The sequence below is a fragment of the Bombus flavifrons genome, chromosome 2, assembly GCF_040668555.2.
Source record: "Bombus flavifrons isolate JBK064 chromosome 2, iyBomFlav1_principal, whole genome shotgun sequence".
Classification (NCBI taxonomy): Eukaryota; Metazoa; Arthropoda; class Insecta; order Hymenoptera; family Apidae; genus Bombus; species Bombus flavifrons.
This window is the reverse complement of record NC_138443.1, coordinates 17,308,606-17,331,776: the sequence shown is the minus strand read 5'-3', so window position 1 is coordinate 17,331,776 and position 23,171 is coordinate 17,308,606. Positions and strand designations below refer to the sequence as shown.

The 23,171-nt window shown below is 37.2% G+C and overlaps 1 protein-coding gene across 4 annotated transcripts in view; it reads right to left on the bottom strand.

Annotated features, from left to right (window-relative positions):
• The window catches only part of Fhos (Formin homology 2 domain containing), a 244,315-nt gene that overhangs the window by 39,785 nt on the left and 181,359 nt on the right, over positions 1-23,171 (bottom strand). For 2 of the 4 annotated variants that reach the window (XM_069128772.1, XM_069128762.1), the window contains 5 exons: positions 10,091-10,604; positions 8,258-8,520; positions 5,118-5,249; positions 3,274-3,610; positions 1,967-2,598 (listed from right to left, as the gene is read on the bottom strand). In XM_069128772.1, coding sequence (XP_068984873.1) covers positions 1,967-2,598; positions 3,274-3,610; positions 5,118-5,249; positions 8,258-8,520; positions 10,091-10,604 — 1,878 coding nt within the window. The remainder of the gene's footprint in view (positions 1-1,966; positions 2,599-3,273; positions 3,611-5,117; positions 5,250-8,257; positions 8,521-10,090; positions 10,605-23,171) is intronic. The other 2 variants (XM_069128791.1, XM_069128782.1) reach the window with 1 other exon arrangement.

Sequence of the window (23,171 nt, the reverse complement as noted above, 5' to 3'; positions counted from 1 at the left end):
GCTAATTAAAGCAACGGCCACGAATTAAATGAATTCCCGGGTGAGAATAAAAGATTGTATTTTAAGCAAGTGCAGCTGAGAATCTTGTAAACGAGTGGCGGAGAATTTAGTTGCGAAAGATAGTTCTCGAGTTAGTTGTTTTTTAATACATCACTTTATAACATCGCGTCTGGTTGTAGCTTAAACTTATGGTCATGATTCGACAAAATTTAGTTTCATCCGTGATTCTGACATTAATTTTTCAAAATACAAATCTGTAAAATGCAAGTTAGGTGTAATGTTCCAATATTTTGTATTGATACAGATCGGATATAATATCGTAACTGTGAATAGCTATCAAAATTGATAAATACTAAAAAATTACTGAGATAAGAAAAATAAGCTGATTTCATTGGAAAAAATGATGTAGAAAATAAGAGAAACAGTTTCAATTGACAGAAACAATTGTTTCAATTTTACACGCGTTAAAGATATTTTGGAAAACAACGCACAGATACACGCAATATCTTCGTCGAGCTCTAAAATCAACGGATCTGCAAGAGAAAATCATCAAAATCAAGGATCGAGTAGCCCAAAAACTCCCTAACTTCGCTACTTCAAAGGATTCATCCCCTTTAACGGTGGCAGAAGCAGCCGGTTAACCAACCACGTAGCTTTGTGTATTTTGGATTGTGCATAGGCTGCCTGTGGAATTTCTGCGCGATGAAAAGCTTCTCGCGGTAGAGACAAGCGAACCGGATGCTGAACGTTCACCGTTCACCACGTGTGCCTCAAGAATCAGGCGTCGGGGAATGATTAACATCGTCGACGTCGGGCAACGTTCGCTTCCTTTCGTCGGGACAACGGCGGGAACGAAACGAAAAAGCAAGAAGATTCATGGGACGTCGGAAAGGTGTCGCTTTTTCCATCGAATACCCGCGCGGTAATTAAATTTCCTGTCTGATGGCGTGGCGCGGTGAAATTTTGTGGAACCGCGAACTAGAAGGACGATGCCGCAGCTTTTCGTCGACAGAAATAACGAAAATAAACCGTATAGAAGGTATTGTTGAAAATGGCGAAGTTATGAAGCTCGATGGAAATTCAATTACTTTCTGTTGGCAGAAGGGGGATTCGGCACATCAGTTTCGATAGTGCTCAGTTGAAAGGTTGAAAAGGCTCTCTTTTTTCCCAGTCGCTTTGTATTGGTGGAAACCGCTTGCTGTGAACTAGTATTGTCTTTTTTTTGTGCATATAGTATGTTTGGCCTGACAGATTTCAAAGCGAACGAGAGGCTCAATTGATTTAAGAGTAACGCGTGTTTCGATAAAATCCTTCTAATGTTATTATAGTTACACTGTGTTAATCCTTTGTTTTGTTTAGTATTCACCAACAAAATTGTTCTGTACATACAACAAACAAGAATATACACAGGTAAGATACACTGACCATTTCCATGTTAAATCATAGACAAATTGTTGCCACGAAAAGATCTTACATCTAGCGCTAAATTTATTTTCTATTCTAAATTTATTTTTTAATTCGTGACAGTTCGGTCGTGCCCTTACTTACACTTCGATATTTATTTTCCTCTTTTATTACGAAAGTAGCATCTTCATATACGTACTTCTAGAATTGCAGAGCCCACGAGACGTCCGCAAGCCGTTCTAATATTCGAAGCACAGTATTGAAAGTATTTGAACACTTCTGGAAACTTTTCATGAACATGTTACGCGAGTTATACAAAACACGTTCAGCTACTAAGGTTCCAAGAAGTTTTGTATAAACCACGCATTATATCCCTAAAAGTTCTTTATGACAAGTGTCCAAATACTGTCGTGAATCACTCTACATACATATGAAAGACCGACGCGAGGAAGAAATATAAGATCTCCCCAGAGGGAAAATCCCTTATAGATAGCCGTACCCGCAGGAAACAAACTCTCTCAGAAAAGAGCAACGACGAAGCTCAAAGAACGAGAGCTGCTCACCTTCGTGATGAGATCCTTAGCGCGGCTCTCGAACAGGTGTTCGAGCTTCTGCGTGTCAACAGGTACTGGCGACAGCTCGTCCCATATCATTTTGTTTTTGTCGAGCCTCGACAGTATGATGGGGTCATCTCTGACCTCCTTCCAGAACAGCTTCACTGTCTTTTTACTCTTCTTAGTGAAGGTCGGCAGTGGACTCTTTGGAGCGTTGCTGGAGTCGACCGCGGTCGGTGACCTAGGCGACTTGAGATTCACGCCGAACAGCGGTGGAGGCGCTTGCGGTACGGGTGGCGGTAGCCTCGCCCCTAGAGGTGGTGGCGGTGGTGCCCGTGCGCCACCAGGAGTCGGAACCATGGGCGGTGGTGGCGGTGGTACGCCGTTGGTCACGTTCACAGGTCCAAGAACGTCAACTTCGTCGTCGGAATTCAGATCGGTGAAGTCGAGATCGCAGAGTTCGAGTGGCCGCTTCAGTTTCTTAACCAACTCCTCCCAATGCAGCTCGTTCTCCGATTTCTTCGCTTCTTGCAGTTTCGGCAGGCTGTCGCCGGTAGGAGACTTCAGCACGTCCGCTTTTGACTTGGACTTCGCCAGACCCTCTTTCGCCTTCGAGATCAGACCGCTCATGTCCCCTATCCTAAGGGTGAAGAAGAAGAACATTGCGATGACGAAGGGTTTGAATTCTGGGGATACGTTAGGTGGTGAGGCTTGAAACGAGAAGATCGAGTTCCACTCGTTCTCTTTTTTTATCGAACGCGGACGTTATGTTTTAAGACGTCTGTAGGTTTCGCTATTTAAAGATATGTTTTTCTTTTAGAAGAGACCACGGTAATAGAATAACGTCAATGGCAGTTCACTGAAGTTTGAGAGAAAAGATGGGTTAAGCATAATCTTTAAAACAGAATATATAATCCCATTTATTACCGTATATACCAAGAGATTTTGTTAATACCAGAAAGATTATAACAATCTAGCAATCTTTCTAAAAATTATCTTTGGGTGTATTGTTCCACTAGACTCGCAAGGATTAATTTATTAAATACATGACCCTTCTGTTCGCATATTAATTTTTAATCAGCTTCGAAATTTTGATTCAAGATCCTTTTTGAAAAGTTTTAATTCTAATTTATGTACATAGACCTAATTTCGATATGGGTCTATAGTATTCAGAAAAATGTTAACAACACGATATTTATCTTCCCGATAGGAAAAAGAAGAAATCATGGATTCTGATCCATTTTAAAGCGAAACGTACGAACAGTGTTTCCTTAACGAGTCTTAATCCTTTCTACGTATCGTACAGTGAAATTACCTGGAAACCTTCTCCTCGACCGGGCTGCTCGGTATAAGATTTTGAGCGGCCAGCTTTTGTGTGAGATCCTTGACGGTTCCTTCCCTCTTCAGTTGTAGAACCACTCGACGATCCTCATCCTCGTCGGTGTGATTACCCTCGTCGCACTCAACACCCTCGTCCGGGCTCTTGCCGTACCATGGTTTCTTCTCCTCGGAGTCAAGCTTGTTCGCAGCATTCATCAGAGGCGTCAAGTCTTTCCTGCTGTTTGTCCTGGATAACTTATTCGACGGCGAGTCCGCATTTCTTTCGTACGACGTGCCGTTAGTGTAACGCAGGCCGTTCGTCGCATAGGGACCTTCAGCAACCGAAAAGCCGTTCAATTATTTCCAATTAATTAATTCATTACTCTCTACGTTGCTTATTACCGTTTTAGTAGATAATTTGTTTGGAATTGCAGACAATAGTTTGACTATACGCGTATTATATTAACTTGTTTACAGGTATATTTCTTTACAGTTCTAAAGTGTTCTAATTTCGTTGTTTTGTTTTGACGTCAGAAATCGTAAGTTTTGAAAGCTTCTACAGTCGAATCTTCGAAGAATTGTAGAATCGATGCTCACCGAGTTAAGCGGAGAGAATCGAAAGCTTAGGTTTGACGAGGATCGCTTAAAAATGCAAACAGAAACTGATCCTCCAACTACCACCCGAGAAACTAGTCGAGAGAAACTTCAAGCAGCCCATGAGAACTATACACAAACATCTTTAAAAGCCTGGTAAAGTTACACAACTGAAAACATGGGTTTCTCACGAGTTAAAACGATACCAAGACTCGTTTATAACTCGTTAACGCTTGCTACTATTTTCTGTTGAACGGAAAATGAACAATTTCTCAAACTATCGGTTAAATTCTACGTGATTTATTTCTTCAGATTAGGTTCTTGATAAAGAATCTCGATCATAATATGTAATAAAATTGTAATTGAAATAAAATTAATAACTGGCTAAATAAATTAATAATCGATCAAAATATATCTTTCATTTCTTCAAATATAATCTTTGATACAAAGTTCCAATTATAATATGTATTTAATGAAATTTTAATTGAAATAAAATTTTGGTTAGAAATAAAATTAGGAACAAAATTGAATCTAGATATTTTTATTGTTTTATAAGTGTGTAGAATTGATCGTTATAACACTGGTCAGTATATAGCGTTTAAAACAGAATTACAACAGCGTATCTCATAAATTGCGTGTATCGATTACTTCCTGCCGATACATTGCGCTTTATAACCTTGACCTATCCTCATAACATCTTTCTTAACTTTCTTGCATCTGTTCAGAAATCTCCCAAATTCGCGCTTTTCTAACATTCCCTAATCTTTTACGATAAAAGACATGGAACCTATCTTTAAAAATCTACGATTATAATAAGTTTCCAATAAAATCTGTTAGCTTAAAAATCTATTTCAGACTCTCGTAAAAATTACCATATTGTGTTTCAGTTTGGTAAATGTTTATGTAAAAGTTCGATGGTCTAAAATATAAAATCTACGATATCTATTCACATAAAATCTCAATCAGATTATTTTCTCTTCCATATGTTTTTGCTAAATTCTGTATCTACCTAGCTTTTATATAATCATCGAATAATTCATTTAAATCAATTTCCTCCGAGAAGCAAAAATTCTCCCGTAAACTTCGATAAAAGTATAGAGACGTAAACTTTGTACGAATATTATTCGTTTTATCGTGCAACAAATTCGTATACCGTGAAAATCCGATAAAGCGAACACGTTAAACGAAATTCTCATTACTTCCCCATTAATGGTAATAGTGAAACGATAATAATCTATTACTGACTTTCCTGATCGTCCGAGGGTACCACGGATGCTCGCATAGTCGCCGTGGCCTCTTGCTGCTCCCTGATAAAGCTCCTCTGCCTCTCAGCTCGTTCCCTTCGACGTCTTAACGCCGGTGTCACGCCAACGTCCACTGAAAGCCGCAATAAATCACTTCTTTCCTGGCCCGTTCGCCGCCAATACATACACGCGGCCGATCATTTTCCGCGTCGAACTATAATTTACTATTTACCAGGCGCGTGGTTACGCGACACCAAACCGCTTATCGCGCGATCGTTTTCGTTCGCGTCGAATCACACTACCGCCGAACTTTCATTTTGATTTATCGGTCGCGATACGAATCGAAACGTCCCTCGACGACAGTCACGATAAATTCTGCTCGTCACGCGTGTCATTTCTTCGCGGTTCGAGCTCGCGCCAAAAATACGCGGTGTATCAATTATTTCGTCGACCCTATAGTTGATGCGACGCTCGACACCGTATCCTCGATTATTCCATGCACGTTACTGCCGGCAAATCGGTTGGAAAATTTCACGCAGAATTTTGTGAACGTTCGTATAACGCTGTTTCACTTTGCCGTTCTGTGGAATTTTATTCGATTGCCGTGTAAGTTCTGTATAACGAAGAACATTCCTCGTTAGTGGTTTATATAAACGACGATATACGAGCGGCTTAGGGAGAAAGTGGTACGAGTGACAATTTTTAGTTTGAAAATTGTGGATGAAGTTGAGGCATAATAAAGATAAACGCGGATGGAAATATTGCCTACTCATATACATTCTTGACAGTCTTGATGCAAATCATTCTTTACGAAGATAAATCACAACGTTTCAACTGTGAATTCCAAGCTTCGATGCAATCTTACAAATGGCGAATGGCAGAATTTTTTCGATCGACCAGATTATTTCAACGCTATTAATCATTGTCCGATGTCCTCCTCCAGTATCGTCTTCAAGATTGCTATCTTCTCTACAGAACTTTACAAATCAATAATATCAGGTTCAAACACTCGTAACACCTACACCAATTGTGAATGCCGAATAAAAATGTTTTACTGTACCGATTTCACTTCGTACAATGTTACTACAGTTCCTGCTTCGATCATTTGTGTCTTTTTATGCAAATATCTTCTCAGTAATAAAATAATTAAAATAACAAAGACGATGTTTCTACCAAATATCTTCTAGCATATGTATAAATTTTTAACACGTTTGTATAAAAAGATTTAACAAACACAACTTACGCAGCAATCTATTACCTTCTTTAACCTCGTTTCTTTTTTCCTTCCTCAGAAGCTATATACAAATGTAAGTATCTTCTTCATCGGAATTGTTTTTGCACTTACAAGAGAAACCCAAGAACGTTGGATCATCGATTGAATTGAAATTTTATAATTCGATACAATTAACAAAATTTAATTTATGCGTCGGTAGCAATGAGAGTGCTAAACCTTCTTCTACTAACGGCAACGAATGCAAGTGACAAAACGTTATAAAAACGTAATAAGATAAAGTAAAATTATAAAAATGTAATAAATACGTTGTATCGATATAGGACGCGTTAGAAGGCAACTTCCTCGGAATAGCGATAAACGTGTACACAAAACGATGAAAACGGTGAAAACATAACCGTTTGAATCAGCCGATTACTCATGGCCGCGACATCGACATTCCGTTTCCGGTGAAGCGAGTTCACGCGGCGTACTTGACCCGATCGGCGTGGATCCGTACTAGTCGTTTTCCGCGACGATGCGACGATCTAAACGTGCTCAATCACGGTCCCCTTCGAGCGAAACTACGCTTTTCGCTCGGTCTCTAGCGTGCAGTTCGCATTCGCCGCGTGCTGCATCCGCAACGAAACGCACGGGGGAACTGAAAACCGCAAGGTCTCTCTCCCGAGAGAGGGACGATCCGTTAACGCGGAAATCGCCGCTCGTGGGCGTCGAAGTTCGTATTCATCGCGCGGTCGAATCGTTAACGAGCGGATTTGCGACGTACATCGACTACCCGTATGCGTATACACGCCAAACGAAAGTGAAAATGTGTTTCATTCGGGATAACAGAGAAAGAGAGAGAGAAGAGGGAGAGAGAGAGAGAGAGAGAGAGAGAGAGAGAGAAGGAGAAATCATATTGGAACGATGCTGACCAATTGAGAGACTCGTAACGAAAATGACCCTTGTCAAATTTTTTAATTTTTTAGGTAATAATGCGTTACAGTTGTCAGGAGAGAGACTCCCAACATGGTAGAGTCGGTATTATGAAGAATAGTCTGTGCCCTGACTTATAGCCAAATGAAGGTTAAATGGTTCTACAAAAATAATCTTTAGCAAGGGTGCAGAACTGCACAATTTAATGATGTGAAACTTAATTGCTAGACTTCTGGAAATGATTACAAACGTGGCTGTTGATTTGTTTTTAGACGTTTTAGAAAAAAGATTTAAAGAGATTAAAACAAATGTTTTTAGTTAAATTAAATGTTTTAAAAATGTATCTTATTCACGTATAGTGAATCTTATCGACACTTAATTGAAAGAAAATGCTAAGAGCATTGTATGATGTATGATCTTTGCGCGAATTTTGTACTATGTTTTGAAATATGTACAACTTGAAAACGTAATTGATTGCTTTTAGTTCGTGTAATTAAAGAAACTTGCAATCTCTTCGACTCGTTATTGCAGCTGTCAGAAGCCTGTACAAGCATCGACATCGCTGTATCGCATTGGATAGCATTTAAAAATTCTACGTTCTTTGGATCATTTTCCTCCAACTGTATTTTTCTATTCTTCAAATATTTTTTAACAGAAAGATTTAAAAAGACGATAATAACGTACGAAAATACGACGGATTAACTAGAACAAATATTGCACGTACAGACAGCAAGTGCAGTTAAGTAATCAAATATAGTATACGTATGTTACTGAATGGAATATAAAATAAAAAATATGTAACGTATATGATATACGTAGGAACATAAAAATATGATAACAGGATAGACATACGTAAAGACAAAGGACGCGTGAAATGTCAGTGCTATAGAATATTATCACGAAAATAGAGATAAAGACGAAGTGAGATATCTTATCGATGGTCAGCACCGATCTAGGAAAGTCAACGTAAAATAATACGGAAAAAGGTGTCTCACCTTTGTTCTCCTTGTAGCTGCCATTCAATTGAACTTCGCCGAGATGACCCTGCGAACTCTGAGAACTGCTCGACTCGTCGTCGTCGTCGGGCAAACTTGAGTTTAGCGTGTTGTTCAGTGAGCTTATACCCAACGAGTGGTTGAGCCGCGGACTTAGGCGCGCGTTCAAGGACATCGACAATGGAGACGTGCCCGTCGAGTGTCGCCGGGATTTTCGCCGTTCGTGAGAATCCACCAGGGACTTCCGGTTTCGTAGCGTTTTCCTGCGAGAGAAAAGCGTCTCAAAGTGAATTATTATGTTCACGATTTTCATGTTTCGATGTTGTGTCGTGAATTTGAAATATTATACGATGGATCTTGAGCGAGTTTCTATTTTGACGTTCATATTGCCTAGTCATTGATTCGTACTACTTGATTGGCGATACGAGTCGCGATATTTGCGTAATCCACTTGGAATATATTGATCGTCGTAACTCGCCAATTTACATGGTGTTATGCCAAGCGAAAAATGAAAATTTACCAGTCGCTCTTCGAATTTAAGTGGCATATATATTGGGATATAATCTAACCAGAAAAACTGCATAATTTGTTAATCTTTTTCCAACTTTGTGATTTTGTCGACGAAATAGCTTCTTTGGTCATGACGTTATTTGAGCAGAATAATATATTTGGATTTCGAAGCTTTAAGGTAACGCCATTTTATAGAAAAACAAATTTTTTAAAACACTACAATCGAGACATTATGTATAAAATATTTTGTGTATGAAATACCATTTTCCAGGTATAAAATAATGACATTAAATACCATTCAGAATCGATGAAGGGTATTCTTGAAAATTTAATTTATTTATTGTATTTATATATGATGATTTTTCGTTTATACGTTGATGGACAAAACATTAAATACAATATATTTGCCACTCGCTTTCCACTACGAGTGAAAATTGAAAATATTATTCAGACTGCACAGTCTATAGAGTCAAATGAAGCAATTTTTACTCACTGGAGAATTCAAAGCAATATACCTATCTGCGTTTGAACATTCAATCAACTATGGACATGCGATATATCTAGTGATTGTATTCTAGTTTAAGGGCTACTTTGGAACAACTGACTTCTTCACACGAACGCGACCTACAATGATGGATACCTTGCTCTCAATTTGCTTCATCCACCTCGCGATGACCAATCGATCATTTAGAAGAGTCATTTATTATCACGTATAGGAACAAGGGATTTCGGTATAACAACGTGATCGTTCATACGTTAAGAGGAACGATAGATGACACGCATTGACTTACGAATATTACAATTTTAAAATAAATGATTCAAATCTATCCTATTCTTTAATCGGTAGATGTACGGTTATTGAATTAATAAATGAGAACTAGAAGAGCGAGTTAATGCGAGAATTATGAGAGTCATAAAGGTCAACTTGTTAGCCTGCTCGGATAAAACGGAACTTGAAATTTATTGCGGTAAAACGATGATTAGGCACTAATCCAAACACATGCCCGCGAAAGCGATTTTGTCTGAATAGTCCAAGAGTTCTACCACTACGTTATACTATACGATATTCCGTTATATTTTGGAAACATGATCATTTTATCTTCAAAAACTATGTTCTATATATTACATGAGCGAGTAAGATCACTTAAGACTTTCATACTCGGTCTTTCCAAGATTCTATCTGCACGTAATCCTCCGGAACTTGCAACTTAGACCACACGAAATTTCCCTACCTGTATTATCCAGAACACGTTACATACCAAAATCAACAAAGTTGCTAAAGGGAGAAGGGCAAACGAAGCGATCGAGGCCTCAAATCGATACCTGATGTTATCGTCCAGCTGACGAATAGGCGAGCCCCTATCGTTCCCGTCCTCGTGATGCAGCACAGCCTCGTAGATCTGGAATTGTCTGAGTAGATCAAGATCGGTGCCTTGCTTCGACATGTACCTCTGGATGATGCCCTCGATCCCCTGCTCCTCCAAACAGTCCACCTGATCGTAATAAGTGTCCTGGTCCGGTATACCGTTCAAACACTTGTTGACCAACGTCGTCGCGTAGATCAGTAATTCCGTGTCGGCGGCGTCGTAATCCTTCAGCAGCTTCATCACGTTCGTCCAGGGTATCATACCCCTGGATGTATCGACCGATCTAACGGCCCTGACCAGCAGCAGACTGTTCGTCTCCACATATTCGACGAATACCAGCAACAGCTTTAGTGCAGTCTTCACCACTAATCGGAAGCGGCTGGCTATTAACGTGTATAACCACTGAACCGTCTGACCGTGTTCCATCACTCCATTCATGCCGTCCACATAGAGCATCACCTGACCGAGAGCTGTACGATTAAAAGCATAAAACTGTTAATTAGCTTACATTTGTGTAAGAATTAGAAAGAGAAGAATATCTGTTTGAAGACGATGGAGAAATGTCAAATGGAGAAGAATTAAAGATAAAATTGAATTAGTTTCCGTGTTTGTAAATCCTGTTTAGAGGTACCGAGATATACAAGTAGTTAAATACCAAATGATTTTTAATATCAGAATTCTTGTCTTTTACCACTGAACAACTCTAACTTATATAGACAAATATCCAACATCAAATTCCTATAGTAAATAAATTTCCACTAAACTATCTGTTTACTAAATTTATTCTCAAGCTTTGTTCTTATTTGTGCGAATAAAATGCTGAAAATGTATTCCCTCGGATTATTCTATTAATATGTCTACTTTCACAGATATACAAACAAACAAAAACGAAACATTTACAGAAATAACGGAGAACTACAGCCTTCCCAAAACGACCCGACATACCTATATGAAAAGCTATAGCACGATACGGAAAACAATTTTAGTCCCTGCAGCCAAATCCATATTCAACGTAAAACAATTCCATAAACGAACAAACTTTCCGTACATTTTCCATCTGCGGTTTTCGTCCGAAAAATTGGAAAGTTCATGAATGAAACAAAGGTTCGCCTGAGCGACCCTAACGCTCGCGTAATATCTGGCACCCTGCGCGCGAGTTAAATATACACGCGCGCGTAGTCGTTCGCGGTTCATCAATTTCGCATGAATCATAATCTTCAGGACGGCGGAGAGTTCTTTTGTTTCCTAGAACAACGGAACTTCCTCACGCTCTCACCCCTTCGCCCTTTCCATTTTCCCCTTTTACGTTAATCCTTTTTTCTCTCCTTTTTGTTTGGTTTTCGACGGGAGCGCAGGAAAAGCATCGCCACATCTCTGACAGCCGATGCAAATATCCAATGAGAAGCTTTTGTCGCATTCTCCGCCGCCACTCTCGCGACCACCAGGATGAAATCCATCAATCTCCGAACGGTTCAGATCGACTTTTGTCATTTTTCTCTTTTCCACTTGCCAGGCGACGCCTCGTGTTGTCCGCGAAATTGATTTTTCGCCTGACTCGTGCTACCGGATTTCGCGGCCCACGTTTACCACCGGTTTAACGCGTGCCTCAGAGCGACTTGAAATTAGTTCATGTTGTTGCCAAGTTTGCAGTGTATATTTGCAAAGTTTGGCGAATTACTTAGATGATGGTGGGAGAGAAATATTTTTTTAAACTTTTACTTTAATTCGAAGGATATTGATGTATAATAATCCCTGAGACTATAGTTACGACATAAATAAATTGGGTAATTAAAAAGAAATTGTAAGTTTCAGAATCTTGAAAATTAAAATATCTTTCGGTATATTTTACTATCTTTCAATGTTTGGAAAGAAAACATTGCTGTTTTATCAAACGTCACTTTCTTTATAGAACTATCGATCTTAAAATCCACGAATTTACTTACAAAGATTCTACGTCATTAAGTCGCCAAGTCTCATTTGAACTCTGGAATTATTGCGATGCTATATATCGAGTGTACTTCTTTCGATACAGCGGGCGTTAATTGGTCCATAAGTCATAACTAATTGCAAAATCTAGAGATAAAATCATATGAAAGAGGAAGTGGAAAATTTCAAAGAACTATATTGTGATTCTTCTTTTTCCTTAGACGAAATTAGGATTAGAATTACTAAAATCTGCTTCGTTATTGATCGCGACTCCTATTCTGTTCAAAAATTACCCGCCACCTGTTATAGAAGGTAGTCGCGCCGGAAATCCGGTAAATTACACAATAATAACTAGCCGCGAACAAATTATCAACTCGTGCAACGAACGTTACGTGGTCATGTCAAAAGTTGTAATTTACTTGCTGTATAACTAGTACGAGTTCTAATTGAGCTCTGTGCATTGCTGTGCGACAATTAATTATTGGGTCATGGTGGTATAACTAGTTCTCTGTCGAAGTGTACAAGTGATAGAAGCGCAGCTAATCGTGGCCTTATGGACGACAAAGCAATGTTTACTCGATGGGCAAGTATTTGCCATTTCTTCGATAATTTTTCTTCTATTGTTGTTATATTACAGATACCGAGAATAATCTTATTTAATCAAACGAAATTTTACTCTCGAATTTCTTCGATAAGAATTTTATTCTTATTGAAAGAGGTATGAAATATCTGATTTGACGAACTGTTTATAATGTGTTTATAATGTAGCAGAGATATATTTGTTTGTTTATATATGTTTGTTTTCAAATCTATCGAACTATGAGATTGATAAAAAAAAGTTAGACTTGTACACAAACAACATGATTTGCCTAAAAACTGTGGAAAAATATATTTATTGACAGGAGATTAGTATTAATTTTTTCGAATTTTGTTTTAAACATCGAATATCTATAAAATTTCATAACCGTGAACGAAGTTGGTGCGGAATTTACTTTCACTGTTTTAAATGTATCAGTTCTGACAAAGTGAGTGACACAAATATTCGATAATAATTATAAAAATGTCAAAATCGTAAACGCAGGACACGATGCGACGTGAAAAAGGAGCCCTTCCTTTGTTTACGAGATTCGCTGCTGCGTTTGAAAAATGGAAACGAAAGATAGGTGCAAAGCGAGATAGGTGCGCAGTGTACTTTATGAAAATAGAGTCCCGACGTCGGGTCGCGTCGTTATTCTGTTAGTTGCAAGTATCGATACCCGTTCGAAACGCAATGTTTTCATAAAATACTGGACTCGATTTTCCTCACTGATATTTATGTATCTACGTATCGTATTAGATATCGACATTTCATGTACGTAGCAAAAATATTGCGAGTGAAGGAAACGAATATCCCCTATCACACGATGTAACGGTTACTTTAAATTTCATTGATAATCCTGAACATGACGTGTGTAAATAAAATGAAAACTGAAAACGGTAGTCGAGTCCACTTTTCCGGCATTACAGCAATATTTGAAAAGATACTACGATCAAAAATGGTAGGATACAACTTATTTATAATATAATACAATAGAACCACAATTATCAGAACGCTGATTGACAGAACAATTAGTTATGAGAACATCGATTAACAAAAGATTTGACGATAGTCATTTGTTCCATTTGGACTTGTCTTGGCCATAAAACTAACGAAATTATTATCACTGCCAGATTCACCATTATTACTAGATTCACCTAACAGCAAGTCTCGCATAAATCTTCAAATCACCAAGACCCTAAAAATCAGATGACACTAAAGTCTCTTTGATTCTGAAATTGCCAAGGTTGTAAGATACACGATGCGCATAATGTCAAAGTTCTGTCGGTCCTGGGATCGCTGAAATCCCAGAAATCCAAGATCTCATTGGACTTTATGATTTTTTGACTCTGTTATTATCAAAGTCTCACAGCCCATCTGGAGCCGGACTTCTTAATTTTACCGATGCAAAATATTCAGAATATTTTCCAAATAAAGTCTCGCATTGGCATATTTATATAACATCCCTTACCGACTTTATCTTTATTAATGAAAAATAGTGCATACACACACGATGATGTGGGTTTTTAGTGCAGCTCCTTTTCATTTTAACCATCCTTTAGCTGCTGATTCTGCATAAAACTGAATGTTGAATTTGCTCAGCTCGCTACAGCAATGTAAATGAACCTAGAAAGTAATTACATGAGAAGTTTGCAAGATAAACTACTCTTGATTATTTTCCAGTATATTTTTCCAGTTTCTATGCAACGTTTCCCTTCGACAGAATATGAGAAATATTATTGCAGCTTTATGATTGAATTGGATTGTATCGAAAAGAACTCGGTATACCAATAAAGTCACCGAATGAAATATTAAATTACAACAATGAAGAATTCGTGTAAATCCGGAGATTTTAATTTCTTTCTGGATTGCACAGTAGGATGTTTCACGTTGCAATTCGACTACGTGAAGAGCCACAGAGAGACAAGAACTCACAGCAATATCGTAAATATTTCGCTGGTTAACTTTTCCAATATATACAACAATATTACTGCTAATATTGTTTTCGATCTCAAACAAAAACATATAACTTAATTATTGAACATTCCACAGAGAATAAAATCCATGTTTAATAAGATTTTTATCGTAGGAATTTCACCATCAAAGCAAAAAAAAAAAAAAATAAAAACAGTGATTTATTTGTTGTGTATTAAATACGAATGTAATTGGAACCAAACAAAAGAAACAAGATATTGTTCAGAGAATTAATGAAAGAGTGATAAGAGAAATAAAACTATACGTAAAACATACATATCCTAGTCCAAATCATAAACACGATTAGTGTCTTTTTCGATTACATTTTGTTATTTCAGTGAACACTTAAAGGACTAACATGTATATATACCTTTATGCAGTGAACTGAAAATTATAGTAGTATAAATCAAGATTATAAGAATTTGAATTTAGTCAGGTATTTAAATTCTTACAAGCCCCTTTAATTTTATAATCAATTAAGTCATAATTTTATTATGTATAATAATTTGAAACGTCTTATGATAATAAACTCTAAATAATATTTTCTGAAGAATAACAGTGAACAGAATTGCATCGATATAATCCTCAGCTAACCATATTATATTAAAAAGTATTAAAACAAAGACATAAAAACTTATTTGAAACAACTATTTCGGAATATCGTCAAATTGCTATATGTAAATTTTATAAGAAATCCATTATCATCCACAGCTGGAAATGTAATCTTTGATGGATTCGTGAACGTATGGAAACTAATGCACATTTACCACTACATAGGACACTTCGTGTTGGGCAACTGACCGCGTTTTCCGATGTAAATGGGTTAAATCAGCGAAAATGCGTTAGTGAACTGTCGGATAATGGAACTATTGTGTCGATCGAATGAAACTTTTCTTCCGTAGAAAGATCAGTCAGCCGGTAATTTCCCTTTAATCTATTCTGACCGATTGCTCCAACTCGGTATTCATACCACTTGGTCCATCGTACTTTTTCAACTAATTATCGGTCAATTGTAATGATCTCTAATGAACGAGTTCTTGACTGATGAATCTTCAAGTTTCTTTAAAAAATCGATCGTGTCCCTCGTAAAACGTTATACATATTCTGTGTTGTTATATAATGTGTTATAAAATTATACGTAATTTCAAACGTTTTGTGTCCTGAAGGTGAATACAACAATCAAAGTAACGCGGAGAACGATCTTCTAATTGCTCTGAGCAGTGTATTATAAATATAACTGTCTTTATAAAAAGTAGTCCATACTAGTTGTTAAGAAAGTAATTCTCTCTCTTAATTGTTAAAAATGTAAAAAATGTACATGACATGCAAATCAAATTTCGTTGAGTTAATAACGTTAAAACATTGCTTAAACTCCGTACGTATTTGAAAGAATTACTTGTTGAATATTCACCGGGAACCAATTTCCTAAATTTAAAAAGTCCCAAGAGAGAAACGAGTTTTCCATTTTTCTTAAATTATGATGTTCTTTCAATGGTATAGCATTATCGATAATATAATAAAATTTTCATATGTTTCCGATAAAATCGTATAGAATGTAATTTGCAGAGAAAATTAACAATCAATATCGTCGATTCGTATTGTGTGTATAATATTATAATATTACTTTTATATGTGCTGAAACGAATACGTGTTTCAGCGTGAACATAAAATTTTACCCTGGTAATACTATACACTTTTCTATACGGTATGCAATAAAAATTCAATTTTCATTTCGTAGGTTTTACGTTTCTTTTGTTTTTTCGCGGCCGGCTACGGTATTAAATTTAGATTTGTTCACTGCTGTAACAGAGTACGCGATGGCATGAAAAGCAGCTCGTGAAATTCGTTCGGGCGAAAGTTTCGGTAGGGCGACTGTTAAATTAAACATCAGGAAGTTCGGAGTACCGGTTGGCTGCCTGTTTAGTGCTACACCGAAAGACAAAGTTTGTACGACTATAAAGAGTGGCTTTTCTTCGCACGTAAATCCAAAAATCGAACTTCAATGGACATTTATCAAATTGCGAAGAACACGACAAACAAAATGCTTTGCGTACTATAAATTTCTGTACGGCAATAAAGATCTGCACACACTTTGTACATAAATTCTGGTCCACAAATGTTAACACACCTAGAGAAAATGAAATAAACTTGAAATATCATTAGGAACCATTAAAAGTTTTATGATTACTATTTCGCGATTTATGAAGAATCCATATACAACAGCATGTTGTAATAAGAATTCCATCAATTATAAAATTAAATTCTTTCCTCGAAAATTTGTATTGCCTTGTACAAGTATTTACTCGGTATATTAAAATTACGAAATCACGAAATTAAACATATTTTTAACATAAAAAAAACAAAGGATACGTTTCCGATTTCGGCACGAACGTTGCAAGTGCTCGAGCGATATTCGCATATAACGAATTGCATTTATCCGCAAATAATCTAAAGTTCTAATCTAATCTAAAGTCATCAGACTTTATTACCAGTTACGATCAGTGCGGTAATAAGCGTTTGAAACGTTTAGCAATTCAAACGAAACTTCCGTAACGTATTGGGCATTCGTATCGAAGTAACTCCGTGGAAAAGCGAGACAGCCAACTTACAGTCGATGAAAATTTTTCAGCAGATACCGAGAATATTTTCGTGCGGAACTGACTTTCTTTCGAACTGCCGTTAATTTCTGCAACATGGACCTGTCTTTATGTTCTCCAATTAGAAACCGATGCTAATTGAACCAGGTTCGAATAAATACACGAACGACGTTTACGATCCATTCGCGAAATCGAAATTGTTCCGCAAGCTGTGCCGGCGCAAGGAGCAAGAAAACGCGCATAATCTCGAAAGAAAATTTATCACGGTCCAGGGTGGCCACTCATAAATTCCGCCGATAAGAAACACGGCACGTTAGCAAAATTTAATTCCGCGACCGCTTCCAGTCTCGCGTTTCACGCGACACCCGACCGACAAAAAGAAAAATGCAAGGATAAGAAAAGAGGAACGTCATTTAGAATATATCGTTTGTACGCGATAACCCGATGATCGTGGTTATCTGTCGTGGTGCTGGTTTTAGCCGGAGATTTATTGTTGGGCCAGCCAATAAAAAAGAGTATGCTAATGCGGTAATTATGCTAATAATAAACGTTACACGACATTACGCGTTTAACACCCTCGCTAGTCCGAGGCCTGGTAGACCGTGGTGATTTAACGTAACAACACGACCGCGTAAATTTAGCAATTTGCATGGTGCCGCGTTATTTCTCGACTGTCCTCCTGTTAGCGGGAGTTATGTCGCCGCTTTTAATCCAATCCGTCTGAAAATCGTTTTGCGTGCGATGGAAAAATAGGCCAAGCTAATGCAACCCGGCCAGAAGCCGCGTTAATGGATAAAAAGATAAAGGGCCGATCTATAATGAGCATTTATATGCATGTCGTGTCGAATATTAAGCTAACGTTAACATCTAACTATATTGACCATTTGGAACAGTGTCTCTCACACAGAAATTTGGGAAAACCAGGCTTTTGTGGCCGTGGGGGATGCTTCTGTTATCGCAATTGTTTAGAAACGTTTCACTAAAAAAAGAAAAAAACTACCCCCTTTATGTGCATCGAAATATATTATATGTAAACGATAAAAAATTACAACGTTACTAATTACAAAATATAGATACGTACAGCTGTATTTCTGTCCCATTGTTTATTCTCAAAAAAAGTCAGCATCAATTTTACGAAGAAAATCTGTATATTCCTGATAATCGTAAAAACGATAGTCTGAAATCCGTCGTTTTGACGAGTTTGATAATTCTACAACTAATCGGTGTTTAAGAAGTCGTAAATCGATTTTGAAAAAATGTTAATTCTTAAAAATTGTAATAATTCTATTCTGTTTCTGTTTTAATGTTTCTGTATAATTCTATTGTTTCCCATCTTATTAACTTGATCCCAAGAGCTTGCAAACGCGATGGCAAAAAGTTAAATGTGCCGAAGAATTTGAGAAGCACTGGCACGGGTTAACGTCACGTTTCAAGCATCGACGTCGCAATCGTAACGTCGCGCCGCTTCATCGGCACAATCGCGCCGGTAATGACAATAATTGTAAAGCGATTTAAGCACGCCACGGTTGCGGGTATTAGCCGGCCCGTTATCATTACACCGGCCATAAGTTACGCCGCGAAATCTAATTAGAAGCGTGTACGGGAGCGTAGATCGCGTGCGTAATCATCAACTATCGGTATAGCTCTATGGGGATATTATAATCAACGATCGATGATTCACGGAATCACACGACTTTTTACACAGTGTAGTATGATTGTAGTTCAACAGGTAATGCCATAAGGATGTAGAATCAGTTTTCTTTCATGATTCTGGTTAACTGGTCATAAAATTATTATTTTGATTATAGGCGACATTTCTAGGAAATATATCGTTCATTATTTGAGATAATAAATTATTATGCATTATAACGATATAGACATCGTTATACATTATAATATACATTGACGTAAGTATATTCCTGAATAGAACAATTTTTTAAAAATGTTTCAATACATTTATTATGTTGACTATATGAATTTAATTATATTATACCATATATGTATATACTTATAAATTTTTCTCTTTATTTTAATCCCAAGTTTGACATCGTAAAAAGCAATATTCGATTATCTCCTTCAATTCTCGTACATAAAAATAGGTACTCTACAAACGACATCGATGTGCTCCTCGAGGAAACAACCATTTAAAACGTACAAGAGTACTAGTTAGTCGCGTATGTTATACAATTTCATCAGCATATATCCAAAGAGCAGCCATAATTTTCCGCGCGAAAAATCTAGCGACAGCGTCCAGTCGTTGGGCGAAGCACCCTCGTGTTACCCGTTTTTCCTCTCGTCGGCAACGGAAGCAAAACAAAACGAAAAACAGGCGAGAGAGAGAGAGAGAGAGAGAGAGAGAGAGAGAGAGAGAAGAAAAAACGAGGAAGAACGAAAAAATGAAAGCAAAAAGCTGGCGGAGTAGCAGAAGAAAGGAAAAAATATAGGTGGGAACTGCGACGACGTTGCATCCAACGGCACAGAAAACGTTTTCCCCGGTGATTTAGAATCATAATCCACGTGCGCGCGTCCCGGAAACTTGGTTTCTCCTGTCGCGGACGCATCTCTCGAATCAAACAAGGGGATCGATAAAAATCTGTTCCCTGGCAGAAAAGTAGGTAAATGTTACGCATTATGCGGTGTTGCAATTCCATCGATATCGTGCATATATCTTTGGTATGTAAGTGTACGTAAGTTCCTTCCTCGCTAACCTGCACCAGTATATCGCAGGCTTGAAGATGCGGAAAAACGTAGAAACCGCGTCACTTCGAAAACCTCTGTCAACCGATTCATCCACGTTCTATGACAGCCTTACAGTTTTAAATACAGTTTCACAAATATTTTCATATACAATTTCATTCCATACTCGGCTTTCTTTTGTCGTCCAAATAACAGCTACGGAGATTTTCATTTTAACGAACGTTTTGTATTCTTTATATAACTACAATAAAAATATCCATCACGGGGTGTTTAGAACTTTAAAGTCTATGCCAGAGAAATCTTGTTTCGTTGACATTTAAAGGAATCTCTTTATCGCGATTTATGTAAAGTAATGAAGGATAACAAGTGGCCGGGTACCAACGATGTATGGTACGGAGGATGTAGCGTATATTAAGTTACTTTGACTGAAATTGCACTTAGCGGTAGAATTTATTAGATTGCGATAAGGTTAGATGAACGTGTAACGAGCAGTTGAGAGAACGAAACGCGAGGGAGATTGTATTATGTGGTTACAAATTATAATGGTTCCAGTGAATTTGTGTACGAAATAATACGGAATAAAATGCGTTTAACATTTTATCATTTAACTCCGTTTACCGTAATAATTATTTATAATGAACGTTTCGAGCGAACGTGAAAACAAGTACTTCTGAAATTTCGCTTATCTCCGAGTAATTTACTTTACATGGTGTTCTTCGTGCGGATTATCTTTTCATTTAAATGCGAGGAATTAAATACTGCTACAGACGAAAACTAAATTGCAGTAGATAGAATGCTTTAAAAGGTATATGAAACATTGAGAAACGCTTGCTTATTTTTGACAGAATATAATTTAATTATAGAGTTGCGAGTAACAATTATATAATTAGAGCGTGTACTATCATTACTATAATACGACGAAATTGATTTTGTTATAGACACGCGATGAAACATTGGTCTCTGTAAGACTAAAACAAATTGGGGCGTACTTTTCGGATATAATTTATAATAAAATATTTTGTAAAAGATGAAATTTTATAAGAAGATAACGGATACTACTTTTGGCCATTTTAATTTTTCTTTCCTGTTATGCTAAAAAAAAAAAATTACTTCCAGTATTCCTCTCGTTTTCTACTAAAGAATTTTGTTCGTTATTAGAGATTAAATTTTCTTCGATTTTTTACAGCTATTCATTGAGAATAATTGCAAAACAGATATTTAATACACAATAGACAATAACAATTTGAGCCAAAATCACAGTTCTAGAATCTTGGTTCCTTTAAGTTCGGATACTTCATCTGCTTCCAAATATCAAAGTGATCGATATCGGGAACGCCATGCGAATGCAGATATGCAAATGTGCCGTGGAGTCACGGGATTTTACGTTCATCGCGTCGATCGGTTCGATGAATTCCTATTTTCGTTTTATCGCGAACATGTCTTTTGATTTATATGCTGCTGTCGCTGTGAGAACGCGCGGCTGTGATTTAAAGCAACGATCGTCGCAAAATTCTACATTTTCAAGCTCCTCTTGACGGAATTCAGTGAATTTCAGTAGGGAATTACTGCTCAGACGAAGGCTCGCAAAAAAGATTTTATTCCAAAAGATTTGATACGCTTTGGCTGACTACGTTATAAACGATCTACTTGTTCTATTATTCTGAATTTATATGCGTACAACGAATTTCTTCTGTTTGAAATAAAAATTGTAATTATTAACAATATCGAGTTATAAACAAATGTTGCCTCGTTTCTGTTGCCGCATTTAGATTTTACGTTTCGTTTAGTTTCCTAAAAATATAGAAAAGGAAATGTTATACTAAAAGCATCGATGACAGAAATATATGTTGGCTAAGAGCATATCACCCTTGGAATGTAAAATTCTTTGAATATGTGAATATCCTTTGAAGGTATGTATAATTTTACGTTTGTATTGATCGAAGTGTTTTAATATCGAAATTAACTAACGTTGTTTTATTAATTCTGGTTTCTTGCTTATTTATGAGATTTGATTTTCATGCGATGGAATCTTCTAAAATATTTGATATTTTTAAACTAAAATCTGAGAAAGATGTGATATAAATATGATATAAGATATGATATATGAAATGATATAAATTACCGAACTATAATTTATAATTTATGATAAACGATATAATAATTGCTTTTCGCGCTTTGTTCAGTATTAAGTTGGTCGTAAAGATATTCTTTAATAATCCTAATACGATAAATTATGAAATTTCACAAACGTTTCCGTTTGAGACTATGAAGTTACCATATTTATTATTACTCTTTACAACGCACAAGTATTAATTCTTTTAGACATCAGTTCCTACGTTGAGAACAACTATTTAATAATTAACGGTAATTTGCTATAGCGACAGGTACTTTATTTAGATGTAGTAATCGTTTGCGTCCTTAATTGCGTACTTATTATCTCAGTTAATTGTCCTTAATACGCTGCAAATAATTTTCAAAGCAGTTTATCATTACCTACTTACGCAATTACTATCTCTCACAAGAATACTAAATATACTTGTATTTGACAAAAGTCACGATGATTTACTATAACCTAAATCCCAAGTTAAAAGACAGAAGACCCGTAAAGAAAGAAATATTTATATCTAAGAAATAATCCAACTGAATGAAGATTTAGTTGATCTTTGCGATGAATAAGTTAAGGGTCATCAGTGACCTGAATGGAAAACTTCAAAACTGACTAACACAGATATCCATTCTACATATGAGTAGAGCTTGCTATCTGTTATATCTGAGTTGAGCGAGCATCTTATCAAAGTTACCATTGGAACGTTCCCGAGCAAACCGAAACTGTCAGAGAGTCGGCACTTTAACGAGCCAATAGCGTGGCGAAGCGTCGCTGTAATCAACCAAGACTGACACGCCGAGATGCCGACATAGTGCTCGCGTTCCACGAGCATCGTGGATTAGAAGATTGGATGTTCGTTCAAGCCTGCTCGTAATAAATTTCCTGTTTACCAAGAGATAAGGAACACGCAATGAGGCCCCCACCCTTTAAATTAGACAGGTAACATTGCCCTCCCAAGTGGCTTCCTCCAAGCGTCAGAGACACGGGTGAAACCAAGGCCTGATTTACGCGCGTGATAAACCTAACTGCCAAATTGTTTTATGAATTACTTTATCTGCCACTCCTGCTACTTATCCGGGCGCCCTCTGTTTCTCGATACTCGTTTAATCTTAATTGACCCGGCCGAACAACTACCGAGCCACTTTGTCCCCCTTTCTCT